Raw genomic sequence first — 21,173 nt, forward strand, 5'->3', positions numbered from 1 at the left:
TTACCTGCAGATTTAGTGCAGTTTTTGTGCGGATTTTCCCTGCAGATTACACCTGCGGATTTCTATAATGGAGCAGATGTAAGGCTATGTGCACACGCTGCGGTTTTTGCTGCGGTTCCGCTGTGGTTTTGGCCCTGCAGAACTGCAGCAGTTCCGCAGACATGGTACTTTACCATGTTAGCCTATGGGTTTTCAATACCGCAGTGCTCCCGCTGCAGTTTTTTACGCGCGGTTTTGCTGCGTTTTTTTTTCCCGCAGCATGTCAATTGTTTCTGCGGATTCTGCTGCGGTTTCACACCTTTAACATAGTAGAGGTGTGAAACCACAGGGCAAACCGCAGGAAAAAACCCACAGGTGAATCCGCAGTGTGTGCACATAGCCTAAAACTGCAGCAGAACAGCACAAAAGAAATGACATGCTGCAGTTTTAGGCTATGTGCACACACTGCGGATTGGTCTACGGATTTGTATCTGCGGAACTGCAGGTAAAACCGCAGGTAAAATGTCCTGTGGTTTATCATCTCTACAATGGAGGAGATGGTAAACTGCAGCAGAATCCGCAGAAAAGGAGTGACATGTTATTTCTTTCTGCGGATTCAAAACCGCAGCTTTTCCGCAGTTAAAAATCCGCAGCATGTGCACAGCAGAATGTAAATCCCATAGACTTACATGCTACTGTACACTGTCTGCAGAACTGCAGCGGCCAAAACCGCAGCAAGAACCGCAGCGTGTGCACATAGCCTAAAATCGGCACCAAATCTGCACGGAAAAATCTGCAGCATGTGCACAGCGGTTTTTGTTTTACATAGCCTTAAATGGTACTGCACGTCACTTGCAGCTCTGCAGGGCCAAATCTGCTGCAGAACTGCAGAAGAATCCGCACCATGTGCACACACCCTAAGGTCAGAAAATGGTTAGAAGGTGCGGGTTATAACTAGATAGTAAAGGGGAGCGTTGTTCGATATATACATTACGTGGTAAGATTTTTTTTCAAATTAAAAAAATGCACATAATATCATAAAATTAATCAAAATAAAAGCAAACGAAAAATCGAGTCTTGCCCACATTAAAAATGGCCGCCGCGTAACGCGATCACATGACATGATGCACTTCCGGTCTAGCGCGGCGGATGGCTGTGCGCCCGTAGTGATGACGTCACAGGTCGCGGATTTCCTTTTCCGGTTTCTCAGACTTGCTTCTATTTCGTCGTCTCCGGGGGTTTCTCGTTATCGGCTGCCACGATGGCGATGCAAGCGGCGAAACGAGCGAATGTGAGTCCTGTGGGAGGGTGTGCGGGGCCGGGAGGGAAGGCGGCCATTATATCGCCCTATAATGGGGCTCTGGATCATGGACATGTGATGTTGGGTATGGAGCGGTTTCTCTGTAGGACTTGTGGCGTACTACCAGTCCCAGCATTGCCTGTTCATCATTGGCACAGCACATCCACAGGGCATGCTGGGAGCTGTAGTACTGCTGCATCAGCCCTATATGGTGTAATATGTGATGACAACCCCTTCAGATAAAGACTCCGGTGGGGAGACGCGACGGCCATTACTATTCTCCTTCCTTGCACATTGGAAAAATGTCAGAGAGGGTTGTAGGGGTTGTCCTTTGCTTTCAGCCCCCCCCAAAAAAGCTGGTGGTGTGAGCGGTCACTGCCTGCGACATTCACAGCACTGATACAGAGGGAAAAATGCTGTGCAGGAAGGCAGCAGCTGGGGCAGGGGGGACTGGCTGTCATATAACCCAATGTATTTACAGAAAACTGGAAATGTCATTTAAAGGGATAGTCCACCTTTTGGGGACACTTTTTTTTTTTTCTTAAATGCGTATAGTTTTTTTTTTTTCTATCAGGCAGGTAGTTAACTAGATAGCAGTTGCCTGCCTGTTCTATTTGGCGGTGACTGCCCTTTCCTGCTGGTGATTCTGCTGCTTCATGTTGGCAGAGCAGCTCTCCCCCTTCCGCTCTGTTGATGGGGTGTGATTGCCGACATCACGCTGATTGACAGCTGTCTGCCACCAGTTATGCGGCGAACAGACGACTGTCAATCAACATGACGTTGGCAGTCACATGCTGTCAACAGAGCAGAGGGGAAGAGAAGCCTGTGTTCTGTCGGCATCGCCAGTGGAAGCCGCTGAATTGCAGATAGAAGTGTATGACCGCTCTGTGCTGGCAGAGATTTGCGCTGGGTGCAACTACCTGTGTGTCTATCTTTAGGCCCACATTAAAAGAAAAAAAAATATAGTCCTGGATAACCACTTTTAAAATTTTGCACCGTTTGCCTTCTACAGCTCCTGTATTGCACTGTCTATTGCTGGCTACAGAATGAGTCAACTGAGAATCTGTCAGTGAGCTCATTCTGACTGTTTCCTGGGTGAGTTTGTAACTCCTTTTTATCCGATCCACTGATTTCTGACCACATCAAAGTTGAATGTGTAGGAAAAGAAAGAGAACAAAATTTATAAGAAACCAAATTGGAAAAATGATATTTTTTTTAGCACTAAATGCATTTATTTAAAAAAGGAAAATAAAATGTCTCCAGACATTAAAATTGGCCTTAAAGGAGATTTCCAGTGTTCTGTAAATACCTGAGGGTTATATAACAGCCAATCTCAATTTCTTGCCCTCTCTACTCACAATCCCAGCACCTCCACTTACTGATTCGTTGTGGCACAGCATAGATTCTCTATATCAAATCTCATTAGGACGTTTTATTCATTTTTATTTGGTTTTCCAGCAAATACTTTTAGTTGTATATTTCTCAGCCCCCTCTCCATTAACAATCACTTTAATTGCTGTAGGAGTTAAGGCTTCGTCTCTCTGTTTCTGAGATCTCTGCTTGCTGCAACTGAATAAGACCTTTGCCTGGCGTTTGATCGCTGTCGCAGCTCAGGTTGTTTCTATTCTGGAACCTATTTGGATTCCAGAAATTTAAGTGTATTAATAAAATGTAGCCAAGCTTCTTTTTTTTTTTTTAATTTTTTTTTTTTTTTTTTTTTAGAAATTGCCTCTCCCCCCCCCCCCCAATCTCCCATGATCATCCGATTCTTCTGGATTTTTTTCATCCCTGTGTTTCCATCATTTTTGACAACTGATCATGCTGGAAGCTGCAGCGCAGCAGCATTGCTGTAGGCGTATAGGGGCGAAACGAGAAGGACTTTATGATGAACTCTACGATTCTGTGATTCTATGAGACGGAAAGTTTGGCCACCCCTCAGTGGCAACTGTAGATCACACAGGGTTATGGGGGTTCTGCAGCTGTCACCTGATGCATCTATGGACAGTTGTAAGCAGTGACCCTAGTACTTTCAGCAGATCATGGGAAGAGCTGCACGCATGGAAGCGTCCATAGGTAGCACTTGTTTTTCACTGCAGCTGACCTTTAATCCTTTATTAGAGTTTTCTCACCTGTTAATGCATCTTAATGAAGCACCTTACTTGCCACCTGGCTTCCAGTTTGTGTCTCCTGAAGACTGACAGTTTGGACCAGTGGCATGGTTACATCAATGGCCCGAGCAGTGCACTCTCTAATGCGGAGAGCAGAGCCAACTTTGCCACTAATTACTAGTCCGGCCAGTTTCAGAGCAGCGTTTTAAGGCTGTGTGCCCACGTAGCGTGTTTTTTTTAAGCGTTTCTGCAGTGCTTTTAGACAAGCGATTCTGCTGCAGAAACGCTTAAGAAATGCATCCAATTGATTTTTAATGAAAAACGCATGTTGTGCCAATGGTGCGTTTTTAACCGCTGCGGAATCGCTTAGGCTGCTTTCACACATCCGGCTTTTTGAATCCGGCACAAGGCGGCGAAATTTGGAACAACTGGATCCGGTTTTGTCCCATAGAGTTGTATTGTCGCCGCACCGTGCCGGATGGGTATGCGGCGCATCCGTTTTTTGCCGGATACGGCAAAAAAGTAGCCGTCCGGCGTCTGCAAAAAAAGTTCGCTGCAACGTTTTTTGACAGCGCTGGACCGGTTTTTCTCAGAGCGCATGCGCGGAGACTGAGTCTCGTGCTGCTCTTTTAAATGTGGGCGCCACCGTATCCGGCCACACAGGCATCCGGTGTCTCCGGCACATCCCGGATCCGCCCCTACAGCTTTTCGCCGCATGGCGCCGGAGACACAAAGCCGGATGTGTGAAAGAGGCCTTAGCGATTAAAAACGCAGCATGTTCATTAATTTTGCGGAATCACACGCGATTCCGCATACCATCAATTATATGGCCAAAACCGCTTAGGAAAACGCATGCAAAAACACTTGACAAATGCTTACAAAAGCGCGTCAAAAACCGCATGCGGTTTCCCGGGAGCAGGGTGTGCGATTCTGCTCGGGTTTATTCTGCTCCAGAATCGCTACGTGGGCACATAGCCTAAAGCAAAACGTTTGCCTAGGAGACTGGCCACCCCTGATATGCAGCAGGATGGCCGGTAACCTAGGCAGTGAACATTAAAATGTAGAATTAAAAAACCCTTAAGAATAGAAATGATTACTTATGAGACAAGTTGCATGGTTACTTGTTTTACAATATCACGCATTTAATAAGATGAGACCAATCCCTTTAAGGATCAGTCCATTCTTTTGGGCTTAAACCTGTTCCTGCTGCTTTTACACTTTTTGTTAATATTCACCAGACAGACACCCGCTGCTCCTTATTTGTGTTGGCTTCTCCAAATCAGTGTTTCTTCTGCTTAGATGAAAGGTCAACGCTGCAGCCAATCACCAGCAAGAGAAAGCCAGGAGCACATATAAGGGGACGGCAGCAGCAGCAGAAAGGAGGAACAGCATCTTCCTCGCCATTGTTAAAGCTTTTATGCTTGTGACTCACATGCTTTGATGTGATACAACAGATCTTGTGTATACAAGAGCACAAAGACTAAGATGGCGCCTACCCATGGCAGTGGCCTGCATTGCTAAGCAGAGAGGCACATAAGTCTCCGGTCCGCTGCTTGATTCTGCTTGCAGATTTGATGCTCTGGACGATCCTCTGTGTATATTGTGTTATTGCCATGTCATACAGATTTTCATTGTTGCCTTTTTTTTTCTTTTCCAGATCCGGTTACCCCCAGAGGTGAACCGCATCTTGTATATCAGAAACTTGCCTTATAAAATCACCGGCGAGGAAATGTACGACATCTTTGGGAAATACGGCCCCATCCGGCAGATCAGAGTGTAAGTTGTGATGTTTTCGGCATAAACGTACTTAAACAAGAGATGATGTTATTCATTGATTGCAAGCACAGATCTGAAAATAACTATGAACTTGATGCAGGAAGCAATAAAGTAAGTTGTAAAATTATCAAAGGGTTATAACTTGTGCAGAAGGTAATGGGACACCTTGTGGATCAGGAGGGGGGATCTGACCACTGTGTAGCACTGAAATGGATGAATAAGGCCGTGATCAAGGTGATGACTTGTCTCCAAATATTCCAGATCCCAATCCAATCGATCAGCTGTGGAATGTGCTGGAAAGCGAGGCCGGTCGATGGAGGCTGCACCGAGCAACGTGCAGATCTGCTGCTGATGTCTCGGTGGCAGATGCCATCGGACCCCCGCATGGGTCTGTACTAGTGCAGCAGGCAGCTGGTTTATCCATCTATCATCGCTTTGTTTTTTTTATGTTTTGCTGCTTTTATTTTTCTGGAAAGCAGAAAGTGTTTCTGCCTTCAAAGTGTTAAACTTTTCTCTTGATGCAGCCGTACCATGAGCCGTGAAGATCTTCGATTACAGAAACACATCTCACGTCTGCTTTCTCCCACAACAGGGTCTTTTCGCCGCAGGTTTTGTGTGGTGGTATTGGCTGAGCTGTAATACCATGCACAAACTGTGCACGGGTGGGGCGCTGTTTTTGGAAGAAAGCAGCCATGGTTTTTCTAATTTTAAACCACTTTTTTTTTTAGATCAGTAAAGCAAAGTGACAGGATATTGGGTAATGTCACATGACGCTGTTCTCCAGGGACCTATATAATCCTGGCAGGTGATCGGCCTGAGCCAGACATGAACATATGTTTTTTTTTTTCTTTCTCCTCCGCTGGAGAAGATAGCAATTATTTTCCCATTACTGGAAGTGACATAATGGCGGCGGCTCGGCCCCTCCTGAGTGACATTACAGGAAACTCAATATGTGTTGTACACAGAATAACCCATTACACGGCCGCGCGCTGTCCTGTCGGCTCTGACAGATGCGATGAGCGATTGCGTTTTTAGCTTTAGTATCGATTCCAAGAAACTGCATTAAATAAAGTAATTTTCTTTTTTTTTTTTTTTCTCCTCTTGCACAAGTTATATTGAGACACTCAGTAAATGCATTTAATCAGAACAAAGTATGAGATGTGAAACACCCGACAATGAAGTCATGAAAGCGAGAACGTCACTGTTTTATGTCTCAGCCTCTGGCATTGTAGGTACAGAGCGCCCATTTAAATAAAAAGGAACAGATCGGTTCCCCTTCTTTCCAGTTGGTCCTCTGTCCTCCACCAGTCACCTGGCATTAATGTAGGGGGGTTGTGTGATGTCTCTTCCTATGAAATGGTGGTCATGAGATGCTCCCTGCTGGATGCAGGGTCTTAATACCGACACCACTCCAAGAGGTACCGTATATACTCATGCATAAGCTGAGATTTTCTGCCTATTTTTGGGGGCTGAAAGTCCCCCTCTCGGCTTATACACGAGTCATATACCTGGGCATCGGCCGGGGAGGGGGAGCGGGGGTGTCAGAGATCATACTAAACCCCCCTGACGCGTCTCTGCTGCGCCCCCCCCCCCCCCACACTTCTCCCACGATCTCCCTTCCTTCCTTCAGCGGTCACGTGGTACCGCTCATTAAACTCATGAATATGCGCATATTCATGAGTTTAATGAGCGATAGCATGTGACCACTGAAGGAAGGAAGTGAGATCGTGGGAGAAGCTGGGCTTCAGAGACCTCGTCAGGAGGGGGTAAGTATATCCAATATTCACCTGTCCCCGGTCCATCGCTGCTTGCTGTCTGCTGCATCCTGTGTCAGTGACGTTTAGGCAGCAGAGGGCGCGATGACGGGGTTAGTGCACGCCGCGTCCTCTCCTGCCTAAATATAACACAGAAAGACGGGGGCACCACCAAAAGATTTTAAGGGGATCCAACCCTGGCCTATAAACAACATGCAATAGACAAAGAAGGAAAGAATAGGCCACAAACCGGGGATCAGCCTGCATAGGAAGTAGCATAAATAAATATTACGAATTTTATTGAACACAGCAAACAGCAACAAAATCTATTAAAAATATTTAAAAATGGTCACACATGTGACACAGGAAATATACAATGCTCGTAATAGAGCAACCCACCTGTTACCCACTACCACTGTTACTGGGAATAATGCCCTAAACCCAAGGTCCATGTAAACAAATTCCTCAATTTTGAGGCTTTATAAACCCACATATATACACTACAAGTCATAAATGAGTCAAAAACGTCAATAATATGAAAAATGCAAAAAAAAAAGATACAAATCCAACCCAAAATAACACAAGATGTGAATGCAGTTATGCATGCAGAAAAAATAATTAGTGTGCAGGAAAAGCCCCAAGTATAGAAACCTCGGCCTGAAATCAGGCATAAGAGGCAAACCAAAACATACAGACCAAGGGGGGCTGGGGGGGGGGTCCAAGTAACAAGAGCAAATATCCATGACCACCCTCACCAATACACAACCTTTCAAATTAGTGCAATATAAAACCCATGAGAGAGGAGTTGAGCAGGCTGGGCCAGAGACCCGACACGTGTCACCACTCTTAGTGGCTTCGTCAGGGGACATAGATTTTGTTGCTGTTTGCTGTGTTCAATAAAATTTGTAATATTTATGCTACTTCCTATCCAGGGTGATCCCCGGTTTGTGGCCTTTTCTTTCCTTCTTTCTCTGCTGCCTAAACAGTCACTGACAGATGACTCGGCAGATAGCGGCGAGCAGCGATGGACCCGAGACAGGCGAATATCTCAGATGCTGGGTCCTGAGCGAGCGGCGACACCGGCACCTGTCCCCCATAGCGCGTCGGTGTCCCTGCCTGCTCTGAACCCGGCCCTGGCCCCCTGTGAGGAGAGGTGTCATTTTTTTTGTTGCAGCATATAGGGTATAATCTATGGAGCAGGATATGGGGGCATAGTCTATGGAGCAGGATATGGGGGCATAGTCTATGGAGCAGGATATGGGGGCATAGTCTATGGAGCAGGATATGGGGGCATAGTCTATGGAGCAGGATATGGGGGCATAGTCTATGGAGCAGGATATGGGGGCATAGTCTGTGGAGCAGCATATGGGGGCATAATCTATGGAGCATTTTAGGGGGGAATAATCTATGGAGCATTATATGTGGCATATTATTCTATGGAGCATCTTATGGGGCCCTTATTAACCTTTGTGCAGCATTATGTGGGGTGTATTTTGTATGGAGCATCTTATGGGGCCCATCATGAACTGTATGAAGCATTATATGGGGTTCCTGATTCAATATGGATATTCAAAAACATTTAACCTACTGATGTCTCAATTAATTTTACTTTTATTGGTATCTATTTTTATTTTTGAAATTTACCAGTAGCTGCTGCATTTTCCACCCTAGGCTTATACATGAGTCAATAAGTTTTCACAGTTTTTTGTGTGGCAAAATTAGGGGGGTCAGCTTATACACGAGTATATACGGTAATTGTAGTGTTTTTTTTTTTTTTTTTGTTTTTTTTTATTATATCACTTTAAAAGTTTTGTCTCTTATTGTCAACCCCCTTGACGTCACAGCCACTTTTAGCCTTTATCACAGACTTAGAAAAATATATATAATTATTTTTTTTTTCTTCCAAAAGCGGAGCCGTAGGATGGTTTTACTTGTTTGTTAAAAACCAATCCCTATTAAGTACACTTGAGATGTTATCTTTTTTTTTTCTCCTACGCCTCATTGGGGGACACAGAGACAGTGGTGTTATGCTGCTTGCCACTAGGAGGACACTAAGTAAACCAGAAAAAACTTAGCTCCTCCCCTGCAGTATACACCCTCACGCTGGCTGAGATTTCTCCAGTTCTTTGCTTAGTGTCTGTAGGAGGCACTTGGGTCTGGTTTCAGACCCCACCGTTTTTATTTTATTTTTGAAAATTTCTGTAAAGTTTTATTTTTTAATTAACCGAGTGAAGTGGGCGACGGTTCCTTTCTACGGCCCGCTCTCCCCCCGAACCAACAGGCAAGTCCGCGGAGTATACCTCCCCGTACACTTTCCTGTGACGTTTGGGGCTGATTCCTCTAGCAATATTGGGGATGATCTTTACGACCGTAGTCCGGTAATCCATGGATATGAGGGCAGGCGCACGGAATGGAGAAGACTGGACAGCGCTTATGTCGGCCCTGAATCAGCCCCATAGCTCTCCATCCCCCTATCATAGGGAGGATCGATTGAGCATGGCACTTAAAGAACCCCTCCAGCTCTGCTACATCAGCTCAGGAGGATGAGAGCCTGCATGGATGGCCGGACAGGGCTGAGCACTGGAGTTGAGGTATGGGGTCGAGTTCTGGCCCCCGGGAGAAGCGCTGACGTAGAGTCATCAGCTGTGCACCGGCCCCCCATTGCGCCCCCCCCTCGGCGCTACCGCGGGTAGCCCGAAAAATTTAGTCCCCGGCCTGCTAGGCCGCAATTTTAATAGCACCGCCCACTAGCGCCGCCCCTCCCACCAGCGCCTACCGCGGGTAGGCTCAAAACTTAAGCCCCCGGCTTTTCCGGCCTACTAGTCCGCAATTTGAACAGCGCCGCGCTATTATCGCCGCCCACTCGCCTTGGTGCCTCTCATCCCTGACGAGACGCGCAATTCTAATCTCGGGGGCCATGTCTTTTTACCTCATCCTGCTCTGGACACGAGCTGTGAGGCGTGCATTCTGCCGGATACCAGGTGACACCGCAGGGCCACCGCTATACCTCCCGGGGGACACAGCACAGGACCATGGGTAACCTGCATCTGCCCTCAGATTAAAGCTTAACCCCTTCATGGCACGTTGCCTGCAGCTGCAGCAGACTCTGCCGTTAACCCTTTCAGGAGCGCTATGTCTCAATCTAAGGAGGCTAAACGGGCTGCTAAAAAGCACACTGCGTTTTTTACCATGTGTACCACTTGCAAGTCTGCCTTACCCAGTGCACAGGCTAATCCGTTATGCACGGACTGCAACCTGGCCTGCGCCCCGACCTGCGCTCAATCGCCCCTCGCCGCCTCTGCTAACGGGCCTCCTGCGTTTAGTACCCCTGAGTGGGCTGCGTCCCTGTCACAGTCGGTGTAGTCTCTCACCCAGGCTATATTCTCCCTCCGGGAGGACTCTTAAGCCAGAAGGCGTCCTTACCTCCCGAGGAAGACTCTGCCGTCGGCCGGGAACCGTCCACCAGCAGGGGCCATACTTGTTCAAGGGATGGTCAGGTCTCTAGAAAGCGGACCCATGACGCGTCCCCTAGCCCCGTTCGTGCTTCTGCATCTGCGACTCCTGTCTCTCACTCTCCTTCTCTTGGAATTCTCAGTGAGCACGACGCTGAATTCGAATCTGACACGTCAGCCCCTCAGAATCCCCCAACTGATCAAGAGGCGCTTGATTCTCTTATAGAATCAGTCAACAGGATTCTGAAGTTGGATGAGGATAATGTTCCCGCTCCAACACATCCTATCTCACTTAAGAAAGCCAAGCGTGTGCGCAGGTTATTTACCAGCCGTTCGGACTTTAAGGAAATTGTCCAGAAACATAGGGATTGTCCGCATAAGCGGTTCACAGGGCAAAAGTCTACTCACGCTAAATACCCTTTTGATCAAGACCTAATGAAGGATTGGTTACAGTCCCCTCTGGTGGACCCGCCTGTGTCGCGTCTTGCTTCAAAAACGCTTCTATCGGTTTCTGAGGGGTCCTCAATCAGAAACCCCTCCGATCGTCAGATTGACTATCTTGCCCGTTCAGTTTTTGAAGCGTCAGGAGCAGCGTTTTTCCATCTTTCGCGGCAATTTGGATCACTAAGGCAATGGCCGCTTGGACAGAAGTCTTGATTGGTGCCCTGGAAGGAAGTAATCTTCCTCCGGAGGCAACCATGGTCGCCAGGCAGATAATTCACGCAGCGGACTTTGTAGTGGACGCCTCTTTTGATGCCGCCAATTGCGCTGCTCAAACTGCCGCTAATGCGATCTCCATTAGAAGAGCCCTATGGCTCTGCGACTGGCGGGCGGATGCCACATCTAAAAGATCGTTGACTTCTCTCCCCTTTCAAACGGGTTGTCTTTTTGGAGAGAAACTGGATCTGCTCATTTCTGATGCTACCGGGGGAAAAGTAAATTCCTTCCTCAACAAAAGGCTGTTCTGCCGCTTCGCAGCCAACAGCCGACGCGCTTTCGATCTTTTCGCAACAACTCCGGTTGGTCCTCCTCTACCTTCTCTTCCGGATCAGGTCTGTCTCCGCGCGGAGACAGAGGCTCCCAGGTCTCATACAGACCTAACCGCTCTTGGAAACCCAGGCCTAGGGCTTCTGGATCCTGGGGAGCCAGATCTCATAGATCTACCCAATGACTTGTTGCGGTATCCGGCGGACGCTGACAGAGTAGGTTGTCTCCTACTTTCCTTCAGCCACACCTGGCTCGCAGTCGTCCACGACAAGTGGGTCAGGGAGCTGGTGTCCTCCGGATGCAAGATAGAGTTTTCCCTCTCCTCCTCCAATTCGCTTTTTCCTTTCATCTCCCCCCAAGGGAAAGAAAAGAGCCTTCCTTCAGGCTGTTCAGGCTCTCTTAAGGGACGGAGTCATCATTCCTGTCCCTCATCACGAAAGATTCAGAGGATTTTATTCACACCTTTTTGTGGTTCCAAAGAAAGACAGGACGATGCAACCCATTCTGGATCTCAAACTGTTAAATCAGTTTGTCACGGTTCGGTGATTCCAAATGGAATTTCTCCGATCAGTTGTCGCTTCCATGGAAAAAGGAGAGTTCCAAGCATCCATCGACATCAAGGACGCTTACCATCACATTCCGATCTGCCCGTCTCACCAGCAGTTCCTGCGTTTTGCAATTCACGAGGAATACTTCCAGTTCGTTGCCTTGCCCTTCGGACTCGCCACTGCCCCCAGGGTCTTTACCAAGGTCATGGCGGCTGTCATGGCCATTCTCCACTCTCGGGGAGTAGTGGTGTTACCGTATCTGGACGACCTGCTCATCAAGGGTCCGTCCCTTCCAGTCTGCGAGGAATCCGTGAAGATAACAGTAAATACACTTTCGCACCTGGGGTGGAAGATAAACTTCGCAAATCTTCCTCGAAACCGGCTCAGCAGATTTCCTTTTTAGGAATGATCTTGGACACTTCCCGCGGGTTGGTCATTCTCCCTCCAGAAAAGACGCAAGCCTTACAGCAGGCAGTGCGGTCTCTTTCCCCTCCAGCTTCTCACTCCATTCGTTTCAGCATGAGAGTTCTCGGAAAGATGGTGGCTGCTATGGAAGCAGTTCCATCTCCGTCCCTTACAACATGCGTTGCTGTTAGCTTGGGACAAGAACCTATTTCTCCCTGGACCGTCGGATTCTTCTGTCCCTGCGGGTCAGGCAAGCCCTCAGGTGGTGGACTCTGAGGTCCTCCCTGAATCAAGGGAGGTCTTTTCTCCCAGTAAGATGGTTGGTAGTAACCACCGATGCAAGTCTTCTCGGCTGGGGTGCGGTCTTTCATCACCACACGGCACAGGGTCGTTGGTCGACCTGAGAGTCACGTCTCCCCATCAACATTTTGGAGATACGAGCGATCAGATTTGCTCTACGGAGTTTCCACCATCTCCTCGCAGGTCACCCCATCAGGATCCAATCCGACAATGCCACGGCTGTAGCGTATATCAACCGCCAGGGAGGTACCTGGAGCAGGATGTCCATGCACGAAGTAAGTCACATCCTCCATTGGGCCGAGAGCAACCATTCGACCATCTCAGCAATTCACATCCTGGGCGTAGAAAATTGGGAGGCAGATTTTCTCAGTCGCCAAGGCATTGCCTCGGGAGAGTGGTCTCTTCCTCCGGAAGTTTTTCACCAGATTTGTCATCATTGGGGGACTCCGGATGTGGACCTCATGGCCTCCAGACTAAACAACGAGGTGTCTCGGTTCATTGCCCGATCGCGCGATACATGCGCCATCGGAGCGGACGCCCTAGTTCTGCCATGGCACCGGTTCCGGCTTCCGTACATCTTTCCCCCTCTTCCCTTGCTTCCGAGTGTCATCAAGAAGATCAGAGCGGAGGGTGTACCAGTGATCCTAGTCGCGCCAGATTGGCCGCGCCGAGCATGGTATGCAGAACTAATACAACTAGCCGCCGATGTCCCCTGGGGACTTCCAGATCGCACGGATCTGCTTTCTCAGGGCCTGATTTACCACCAGAACTCCGGGGCCCTGTCTTTGACGGCGTGGCCGTTGAATCCTGGATTTTAGCACAGGCTGGGTTCTCTCTCGACATGACTTCCACCATGATTAGTGCTAGAAAGCCTGTATCCAGGCGTACCTATCACCGCACCTGGAAAATCTTCTTTTCATGGTGCAAGGATCATGGTCATTCCCCTCTGGTGTTCTCCATTCCGGCCATATTGGAGTTCCTTCAATCCAGATTTAAATTAGGCCTCGCGCTTAGCTCGCTCAAGGGCAAAATTTCCGCCTTGTCAGTGCTTTTCCAACGCAAAATTGCCACCAAACCTCATGTCAAGACGTTTATTGAAGGAGTTTCCCATGTGACGCCTCCTTAATCTGGTTCTCGGGGCCTTACAGGAGGCTCCTTTCGAACCGCTGCATGACATGTCATTGACTTTCCTCTCTTGGAAAGTGGGCTTTCTAGTGGCAGTTACGTCAATCAGACGAGTTTCTGAATTGGCAGCCCTGTCCTGCCGTTCTCCGTTCCTGAATTTTCATCAGGACAAGGTAGTTCTCAGGACGTCCCCGTCCTTCCTGCCCAAGGTCGTCTCCTCTTTCCATCTCAACGAGGAAATTGTTTTGCCTTCTTTTGTCCGGTGCCAGTCCATCGCATTGAGAAGGCCCTCCACACCCTGGATGTGGTTAGGGCGCTGAGATGGTACATCTCGTGGACGGCTCCCTTCCGCAAGTCAGATGCCCTGTTCATACTTCCAGAGGGGCATAGGAAGGGCCTAGCCACCTCAAAAGCAACGCTAACCAGGTGGATTCGCTTAGCGATTTAGGAATCCTACCATGTCAGGAATGCGCCTGTCCCAGCGGGGATTAAGGCACACTCTACCTGGTCAGTGAGCTCCTCTTGGGCCATTTGGCACCAGGCCTCGGCAGAACAGGTCTGCAAGGCTGCGACTTGGTCCAGTCTGCATACCTTTACAAAACATTACCAAATTCATTCTCAGGCCTCTGCAGATGCAGCTCTCGGCAGACGCATCCTGCAATTGGCAGTACCTCAGAGTTGACTCAGTGGTACATGGGGTATTAGCAGATGTATGCTCCCCACCCAGGGACTGCTTTAGGATGTCCCACTGTCTCTGTGTCCCCCAATGAGGCGTAAGAGAAATAGGGATTTTTGTGTACTCACCGTAAAATCCTTTTCTCCGAGCCATTCAATGGGGGACACAGCACCCACCCTGTTTAGCCTACTGACTCATTGTAGCATTCTTAGGTTTTGACATAGTTATGGTTATTTTTGACTGTTTAAGCTCCTACTGCTTTTTTCACTGAACTGGAGATATCTCATCCAGCGAGAGGGTGTATACTGCAGGGGAGGAGTTAACTTCTGGTTTACTTAGTGTCCTCCTAGTGGCAGCAGCATAACACCCACTGTCTGTGTCCCCCAATGAATGGCTCAGAGAAAAGGATTTTACGGTGAGTACACAAAAATCCCTATTTATCTGCAAGGCAATACAATAACAAAAATATATAGTTTTTATTTTTACTTGTTTCTGCATTTGCACAAATAAATCTTATTCATGCTCTTTTTTTTTTTTTTTCTTTTACCCTTTTTCGATACCCATAACTTTTTTCTTTTTCTGTATACAAAGTGGTGTGAGGGCTTTTTAAAAAAAAAAAAAAAAAATTCCCGCGATAAGCTGTATTTTTATACTTCTTACTGGTATATATATATATATATATATATATATATATATATATATATATATATATATACAGTGTGTGTGTGTATATGCATGTGTATATATATATATATATATATATATATATATATATATATATATATATAATCAGGAAGTCACAATAACACAAAAATGTTAGTAAAAAATAAAACAAGTCCCTACACCACTTTGTCCTCAGAAAAAGTTATGATTATATATATATACTACTAGGACAACCCCTTAAACTAAATGTTCGGCTCCGATTGAAGTAATAAAGCCTATACTCGCCTCCAGTGACTGCTCTCTCTCCCCGGGGCTGTGATGCGGTGGAATGACACGTGATGCCCGGCTCCCGATCAGTGCTGGTGTCACGGTCTCTGCATTCGGACAAACTGAACATGAAGCGGAAGTCCGGGGTGCAGCTGATCCACCGGCTTGTCCTAGTAGTTGAAAAAGTCTTTAAAAACTTCAATACTCGCTAAGTCCCACAAAGGAACTTGAGCGGTGATCCTTTGATCGCACAGATACTACACTGCACTACTTTTGTAGTACAGGTCATTATGTAGCTTATTAGACTCTGGCAGGGTTTTCTATGCTGAGGTTTATGGTGGACATGTGGTCTTTTGTTAGGCTTCCTTATTGCTATTGACACCCCATGATCACGCTGTAGAGGCGCGGACGGGCTGACAGAGGGATCACTATCTTTTCTCATACTCCTCACTTGATGCTGTCTCATTTGATGGCAGCATCTGAGGCGTTGGTGTCAGAATCAACGCTAAGTGTAGTCTCCGCACATGCATCATAAGCTCAGCGGTGTGCAGCAGTCGGCACGGGCGTCATCCGCAACAGGAGCCGTTCCCCTTACATAATTGTTCAGCTGGTTGCAGTAAAGCAGTGGAAATCTGGACCTACAGTTACGTCATTTTGCGGGAAGAGATGTGAACCCTTTATCTGTCTTCCTGCACGTTTTGTGGAGCGGTTATAGTGGGGGGTTAGAGTCATCAGTCAGTGGTGGAGTTGTGGTATCGGACCACCACGATGACCCAAGAACTTGTTCCCATTACATTCCCAGTAACTTAGGATATGCTATTTCTTAATGATCTCTGGAGTCCAACTTCTGGGACCCCTACCGATTCTGAGAAGGAAGGGGTCACCACTCTTCAGGTTTTCCTCTGAACACAGGCGTTAAAAGTAAATGCTTGTGTTCCGTGTGGCTGGGAGCGCTGCTCTGAAGGAAAAAAAAAACTGTAAAGGCGCAAAAGCCGGACTGCTTCCCCTTTATTCTTGTACTCTGTGGGGGTTCCAGAGTTCAGAGACGAGCAATCATTAAAAGGGATGGTGGTATACTTTCATAGGATATGCCTTTATAGGAGATTGTCTCACACTTGTCTTCAGAAGACGATCTCCCCCCCCCCCCCCCCCCCCCATCCCGGCTGGCCTCTGATCACTAGTCAGTGGAGACATGGTAGCACATAACAATGAGTAAGGAGAGCTGGCACTTGCTCCGCCACCTGCCGTTAGTCACCAGCCAGACCGGGTGATCAGGGGACTTACTTCCGAAGATACATATGGACCCACATCTCAGACATTTCCCATTATATGGTGACATTCTAGCGCTGGGCCATCACTTGCTAAGATGAGAATACTTCCTTTGTAGTTTAGGTATTTGGACAATTCAAGCAGCCAGTTGAGTAATGTGTGAAAATAACAAATCTTTCCTCCGCATTTACTGTTGGGTGCGATTCTATTGACAAGCTTGCTGACTGTCTTCTATGTCAACCAACTGTGTTAGATTATGGGAAGCCGCCATCTTTTATGTAGCGCACGCCTAATCTTTAATCAGAAAGGTAGTGCGAAATAATAAAGGGCACTTCCATTTTTCCCTCTTCTTGTGATCCCCCCAGAGACCCTCATTACCACTTGCATTTTTGCGGTTTTATAGTTTTTATTTCTCCGTCTCTTGCAGCGGGAATACACCGGAGACCAGGGGCACCGCATATGTCGTATACGAGGATATCTTTGACGCCAAGAATGCCTGTGATCATCTCTCCGGCTTCAACGTGTGTAACAGATACCTGGTGGTCCTGTACTACAACGCAAACAGGGTAAGTGCGACATGCGGGGGCCAGTGACACCGCAGCCAGCGGTCTCACAAGTGCTGGATTCCAGCCATGCGCTGGAAAATTCTGCAGGTTGTCAGTGTTCACAAAGCATTTTTCATGGTTTTTTTTTTTTTTGTGCCAAAATTATCTCAGCATTTTGCAATAACGGCTAAATAAATGAGAGTTCTAAAATCATTCACACAGTGCATTTTTTTGTGTGGGATTTTGATCTCTGGTGCATTTTTTTTTTCTAATAGCAGAAGGCCAATTCTTTCAGACTTTTTGCTGCAGATTTTTTTTCCCAATGAAATTGAAATGACTTGGCACTAATAAAAAAAAAAACATAAAAACCTGAAGTTTTCTGGCCATGTATTAAAAGAAGCATAAAAAATATATATGTACACAACCTGTGTCGGGCTGATTATACTCATTACAGTGTCATCAGATTTTCTCGGATGAGGAGAAGATGTCAAAAAAAAGTCTCCATTCTGTCAGTCTGTGAAGATCTGACTGTGCTCAGATGTCATCCGAGTGCAGTCCGCTGTTTTCCACAAACTCATTGACTTGCATGGTCAAGTGTGATCCGAATATCAGATGCAAATTGTACATTCTGCTTTTTTTTTTTTTTTTTGTTCTTGGAGACTTCGATTTTTCTGTTTTCGCTATATTATATAAATGGGATGTGTTTCTATTCTCTTATTTTTCAGGCATTTCAGAAGATGGACACCAAGAAGAAAGAGGAACAGCTCAAGCTACTGAAAGAAAAATATGGAATCAACACCGATCCCCCAAAATAAAGCTGGATTTATATTTTCTTCTTCTTTCTTTATACTTTGATGCTTCACTGGTTCCTGAGTTTTATTGTCGGGGAAGGACACATGGACTTGTTTTGGGAGGACTTAGTATTTGTTTTTTCATAATGCCGCATGACATAAGGAGTCTACCGTTTTTTGGTTTGAGGACCATATTGTGGATTTGGGGTGAGTGCGCCAGTCTTGTATGTGTTTCATATTCATCATAGATTGCAATAAACATCCAACAATATCTTTTTAGATTGTAAATTGATCTTTCAGGAAACAGCACACGTACATTAGCCACATTGAGTGACTCGGACCTTACCTCTTATATTGAAGCATTTAACCTCTTAGTGACCGAGCCAATTTTGACCTTAATGACCAGGCCAAATTTTACAATTCTGACCACTGTCACTTTTATGAGGTTATAACTCTGGAACGCTTCAATGGATCCCGCTGATTCTGAGACTTTTTTTCATGATATATTTGACTTCATGTTAGTGGTAAAATTTCTTTGATATGCCTTGCGTTTATGAAAAACGGAAATTTGGTGAAAATTTTGCAATTTTCAAACTTGTAATTTTTTTGTTTTTAAATCATGGGTATGTCACACAAAATAGTTAATAAATAACATTTCACACATGTCTACTTAACATCAACATAATTTTGGAAACATAATTTTTTTGGGGGGAGGGGGTTGTTATAAGGGTTAAAAGTTGACCATCGATTTCTCATTTTTCCAACAAAATTTTCAAAACCATTTTTTAGGGGCCATCTCACATTTGAAGTGACTTTGAGGAGTCAATATGACAGAAAGTACCCAAAAGTGGCACCATTCTAAAAACTGCACCCCTCAAGGTGCTCAAAACCACATTCAAGAAGTTTATTAAACCCTTCAGGCGCTTCTCGAGAACTGAAGCAATGTGGAAGTAAAAGAATAAAATTTAACTTTTTTCGCAAGAAAATGTAATTTAGACCCCAACTTTTTTAATTTCACAAGAGGAACAGGAGAAAATGGACCCCAAAATCTGTTGTGCAATTTCTCTCGAATTTCTCTCGAACATGCCGATCCCCATATGTGGGGGAAATCCACTGTTTGGGTGCACGGTAAGACTCGTAAGAGAAGGAGCGATGTTTGACTTTTTGAAAGCAAAATTGTCTGGAATCGAGACTGGATGCCATGTTGCATTTGAAGACCCCCTGACGTGCCTAAATAGAGGAAAACCCCCATAAGTGACCCCAGTTTGGAAACCAAACCCCTCAAGGATTTTATCCTGGGGTATAGTGAGCATTTTGGTAATTTGGTAACATTAGGTCGTCATATTGATTATGTCATCAGTAGTGCTGAGCACAAGTGTTCACTACTCCAGTTTTCATCGGGCGCTCGGGTATGCATCAAATATCGTGGGTGCTCGTGTCCCTGCCCCGCATGTTTCGTGGCTGTTCGACGCCCTAAAAAAGCATACGGGGATAGGTGATATCTAAGCACCCGATGCAAACCCAAGTAGTGAGCACAACACTAGCCGCCTTATCGTCATCACTTTTTTTTTTCTTTTTAACTTTTCAAAAAGCCCGTGGGGACTTGGGGGACCCCATTTCTCTCTTCTCTGATATGTTAGATCATATCAGAGGAGAGAGAAGTGAATTGTAAATCTGACTTTTTTTTTTTTTTTATTTGTGATCACCATGTTCACCAGGGTCTCAGCTACCCCCAGTAGCTGGGACCTCGGAGATTTTATGATGCTGGGGGGCGCTATACCCTTATTTCTCAACAGCGATGAGGAATAAGTACCCTTAACTGCTACCATTAACAGGCGTATCGGCAGTCGTTAAGGGGTTAATGAGCGTGTGTGAAGAGAGGGGGAGGAGCACCGCTGTGACATCACCTATTGTGATTGATGGAGCTGTGTATAGAGGTTTTATCTATCATTGTAATCCTGTCTCTGATAATGAAGGTACTGAAATCTTTTCCTGAAAGGAGAGGTGTGAAGGATTACACCAGAGAGATCACACAGAATCCCACCCCTGCCACCGGATGAACCCACACCTCGCCACCCTGCCTGATGTCACTATTGCGTCCAGATCGATTACGTAAAAGTGGACTCCCCATGTTCACCAACGTAACTTTCCGCACCCCCAGGGGGGACATGTAAGGTCAGCTTGGTACAGTTTTACACACTGTCCACATGGGCTCATGGAGGCACAGGGAGTGAGAGGATGTGGCCCATGTGGCACCACACACGCTCAAACCTCACAGGCTGAAAGGCACCTTTCACTAGCACCTGTGAAACAAAGCGCTGCCAGCCCAGTAGGACAGCCACCAGTTCCTCTTTTAAATATAAGCCTGGTCTGTTAAAAAGATTAGATCGGGCCAGAAACCAGGCCCCAGTAGCATGAAGCATTAAACTGAAAAACAGATTGGATTGAGATAAAAGAGCAGCCCAAGGTTAAATGATATACAGTTAGGTCCATATATATTTGGACAGAGACAACATTTTTCTAATTTTGGTTCAAGACATTACCACAATGAATTTTAAACAAAACAATTCAGATGCAGTTGAAGTTCAGACTTTCAGCTTTCATTTGAGGGTATCCACATTAAAATTGCATGAAGGGTTTAGGAGTTTCAGCTCCTTAACATGTGCCACCCTGTTTTTAAAGGGACCAAAGTAATTGGACATTTGACTATAAGGCTAGTTCATGGACAGGTGTGGGCAATCCGTTCGTTATGTCATTCTCAATTAAGCATAGAAAAGGCCTGGAGTTGATTTGAGGTGTGGTGCTTGCATTTGGAAGGTTTTGCTGTGAAGGAAACATTCGTTCAAAGGAGCTCTCCATGCAGGTGCAACAAGCCATCCTTAAGCTGCAAAAACAGAAAAAACCCATCCGAGAAATTGCTACAACATTAGGAGTGGCAAAATCTACAGTTTGGTACATCCTGAGAAAGAAAGCAAGCACTGGTGAACTCATCAATGCAAAAAGACCTGGGCGCCCACGTAAGACAACAGTGGTGGATGATCGCAGAATAGTCTCCATGGTGAAGAGAAACCCCTTCACAACAGCCAACCAAGTGAACACCACTCTCCAGGAGGTAGGCATATCAATATCCAAATCTACCATAAAGAGAAGACTGCATGAAAGTAACTACAGAGGGTTCACTGCACGGTGCAAGCCACTCATAAGCATCAAGAATAAAAATGCTAGACT

General features: G+C 46.3%; 1 protein-coding gene across 1 annotated transcript; it reads left to right on the top strand.

The window, feature by feature from the left end:
* Positions 1 to 1,112: 1,112 nt before the first annotated feature.
* On the top strand, positions 1,113 to 18,216 carry SF3B6 (splicing factor 3b subunit 6). The gene is made up of 4 exons (XM_073568343.1): positions 1,113 to 1,270; positions 5,045 to 5,163; positions 17,037 to 17,175; positions 17,880 to 18,216. Exons 1-4 carry the CDS (start codon positions 1,241 to 1,243, stop codon positions 17,967 to 17,969), a joined length of 378 nt encoding a protein of 125 aa, XP_073424444.1. The 5' UTR covers positions 1,113 to 1,240; the 3' UTR covers positions 17,970 to 18,216.
* Positions 18,217 to 21,173: the final 2,957 nt, after the last annotated feature.

This window comes from Dendrobates tinctorius, unplaced genomic scaffold (genome assembly GCF_039654945.1).
Source record: "Dendrobates tinctorius isolate UK_male_01 unplaced genomic scaffold, ASM3965494v1 ptg000021l, whole genome shotgun sequence".
NCBI classification, from domain to species: Eukaryota; Metazoa; Chordata; class Amphibia; order Anura; family Dendrobatidae; genus Dendrobates; species Dendrobates tinctorius.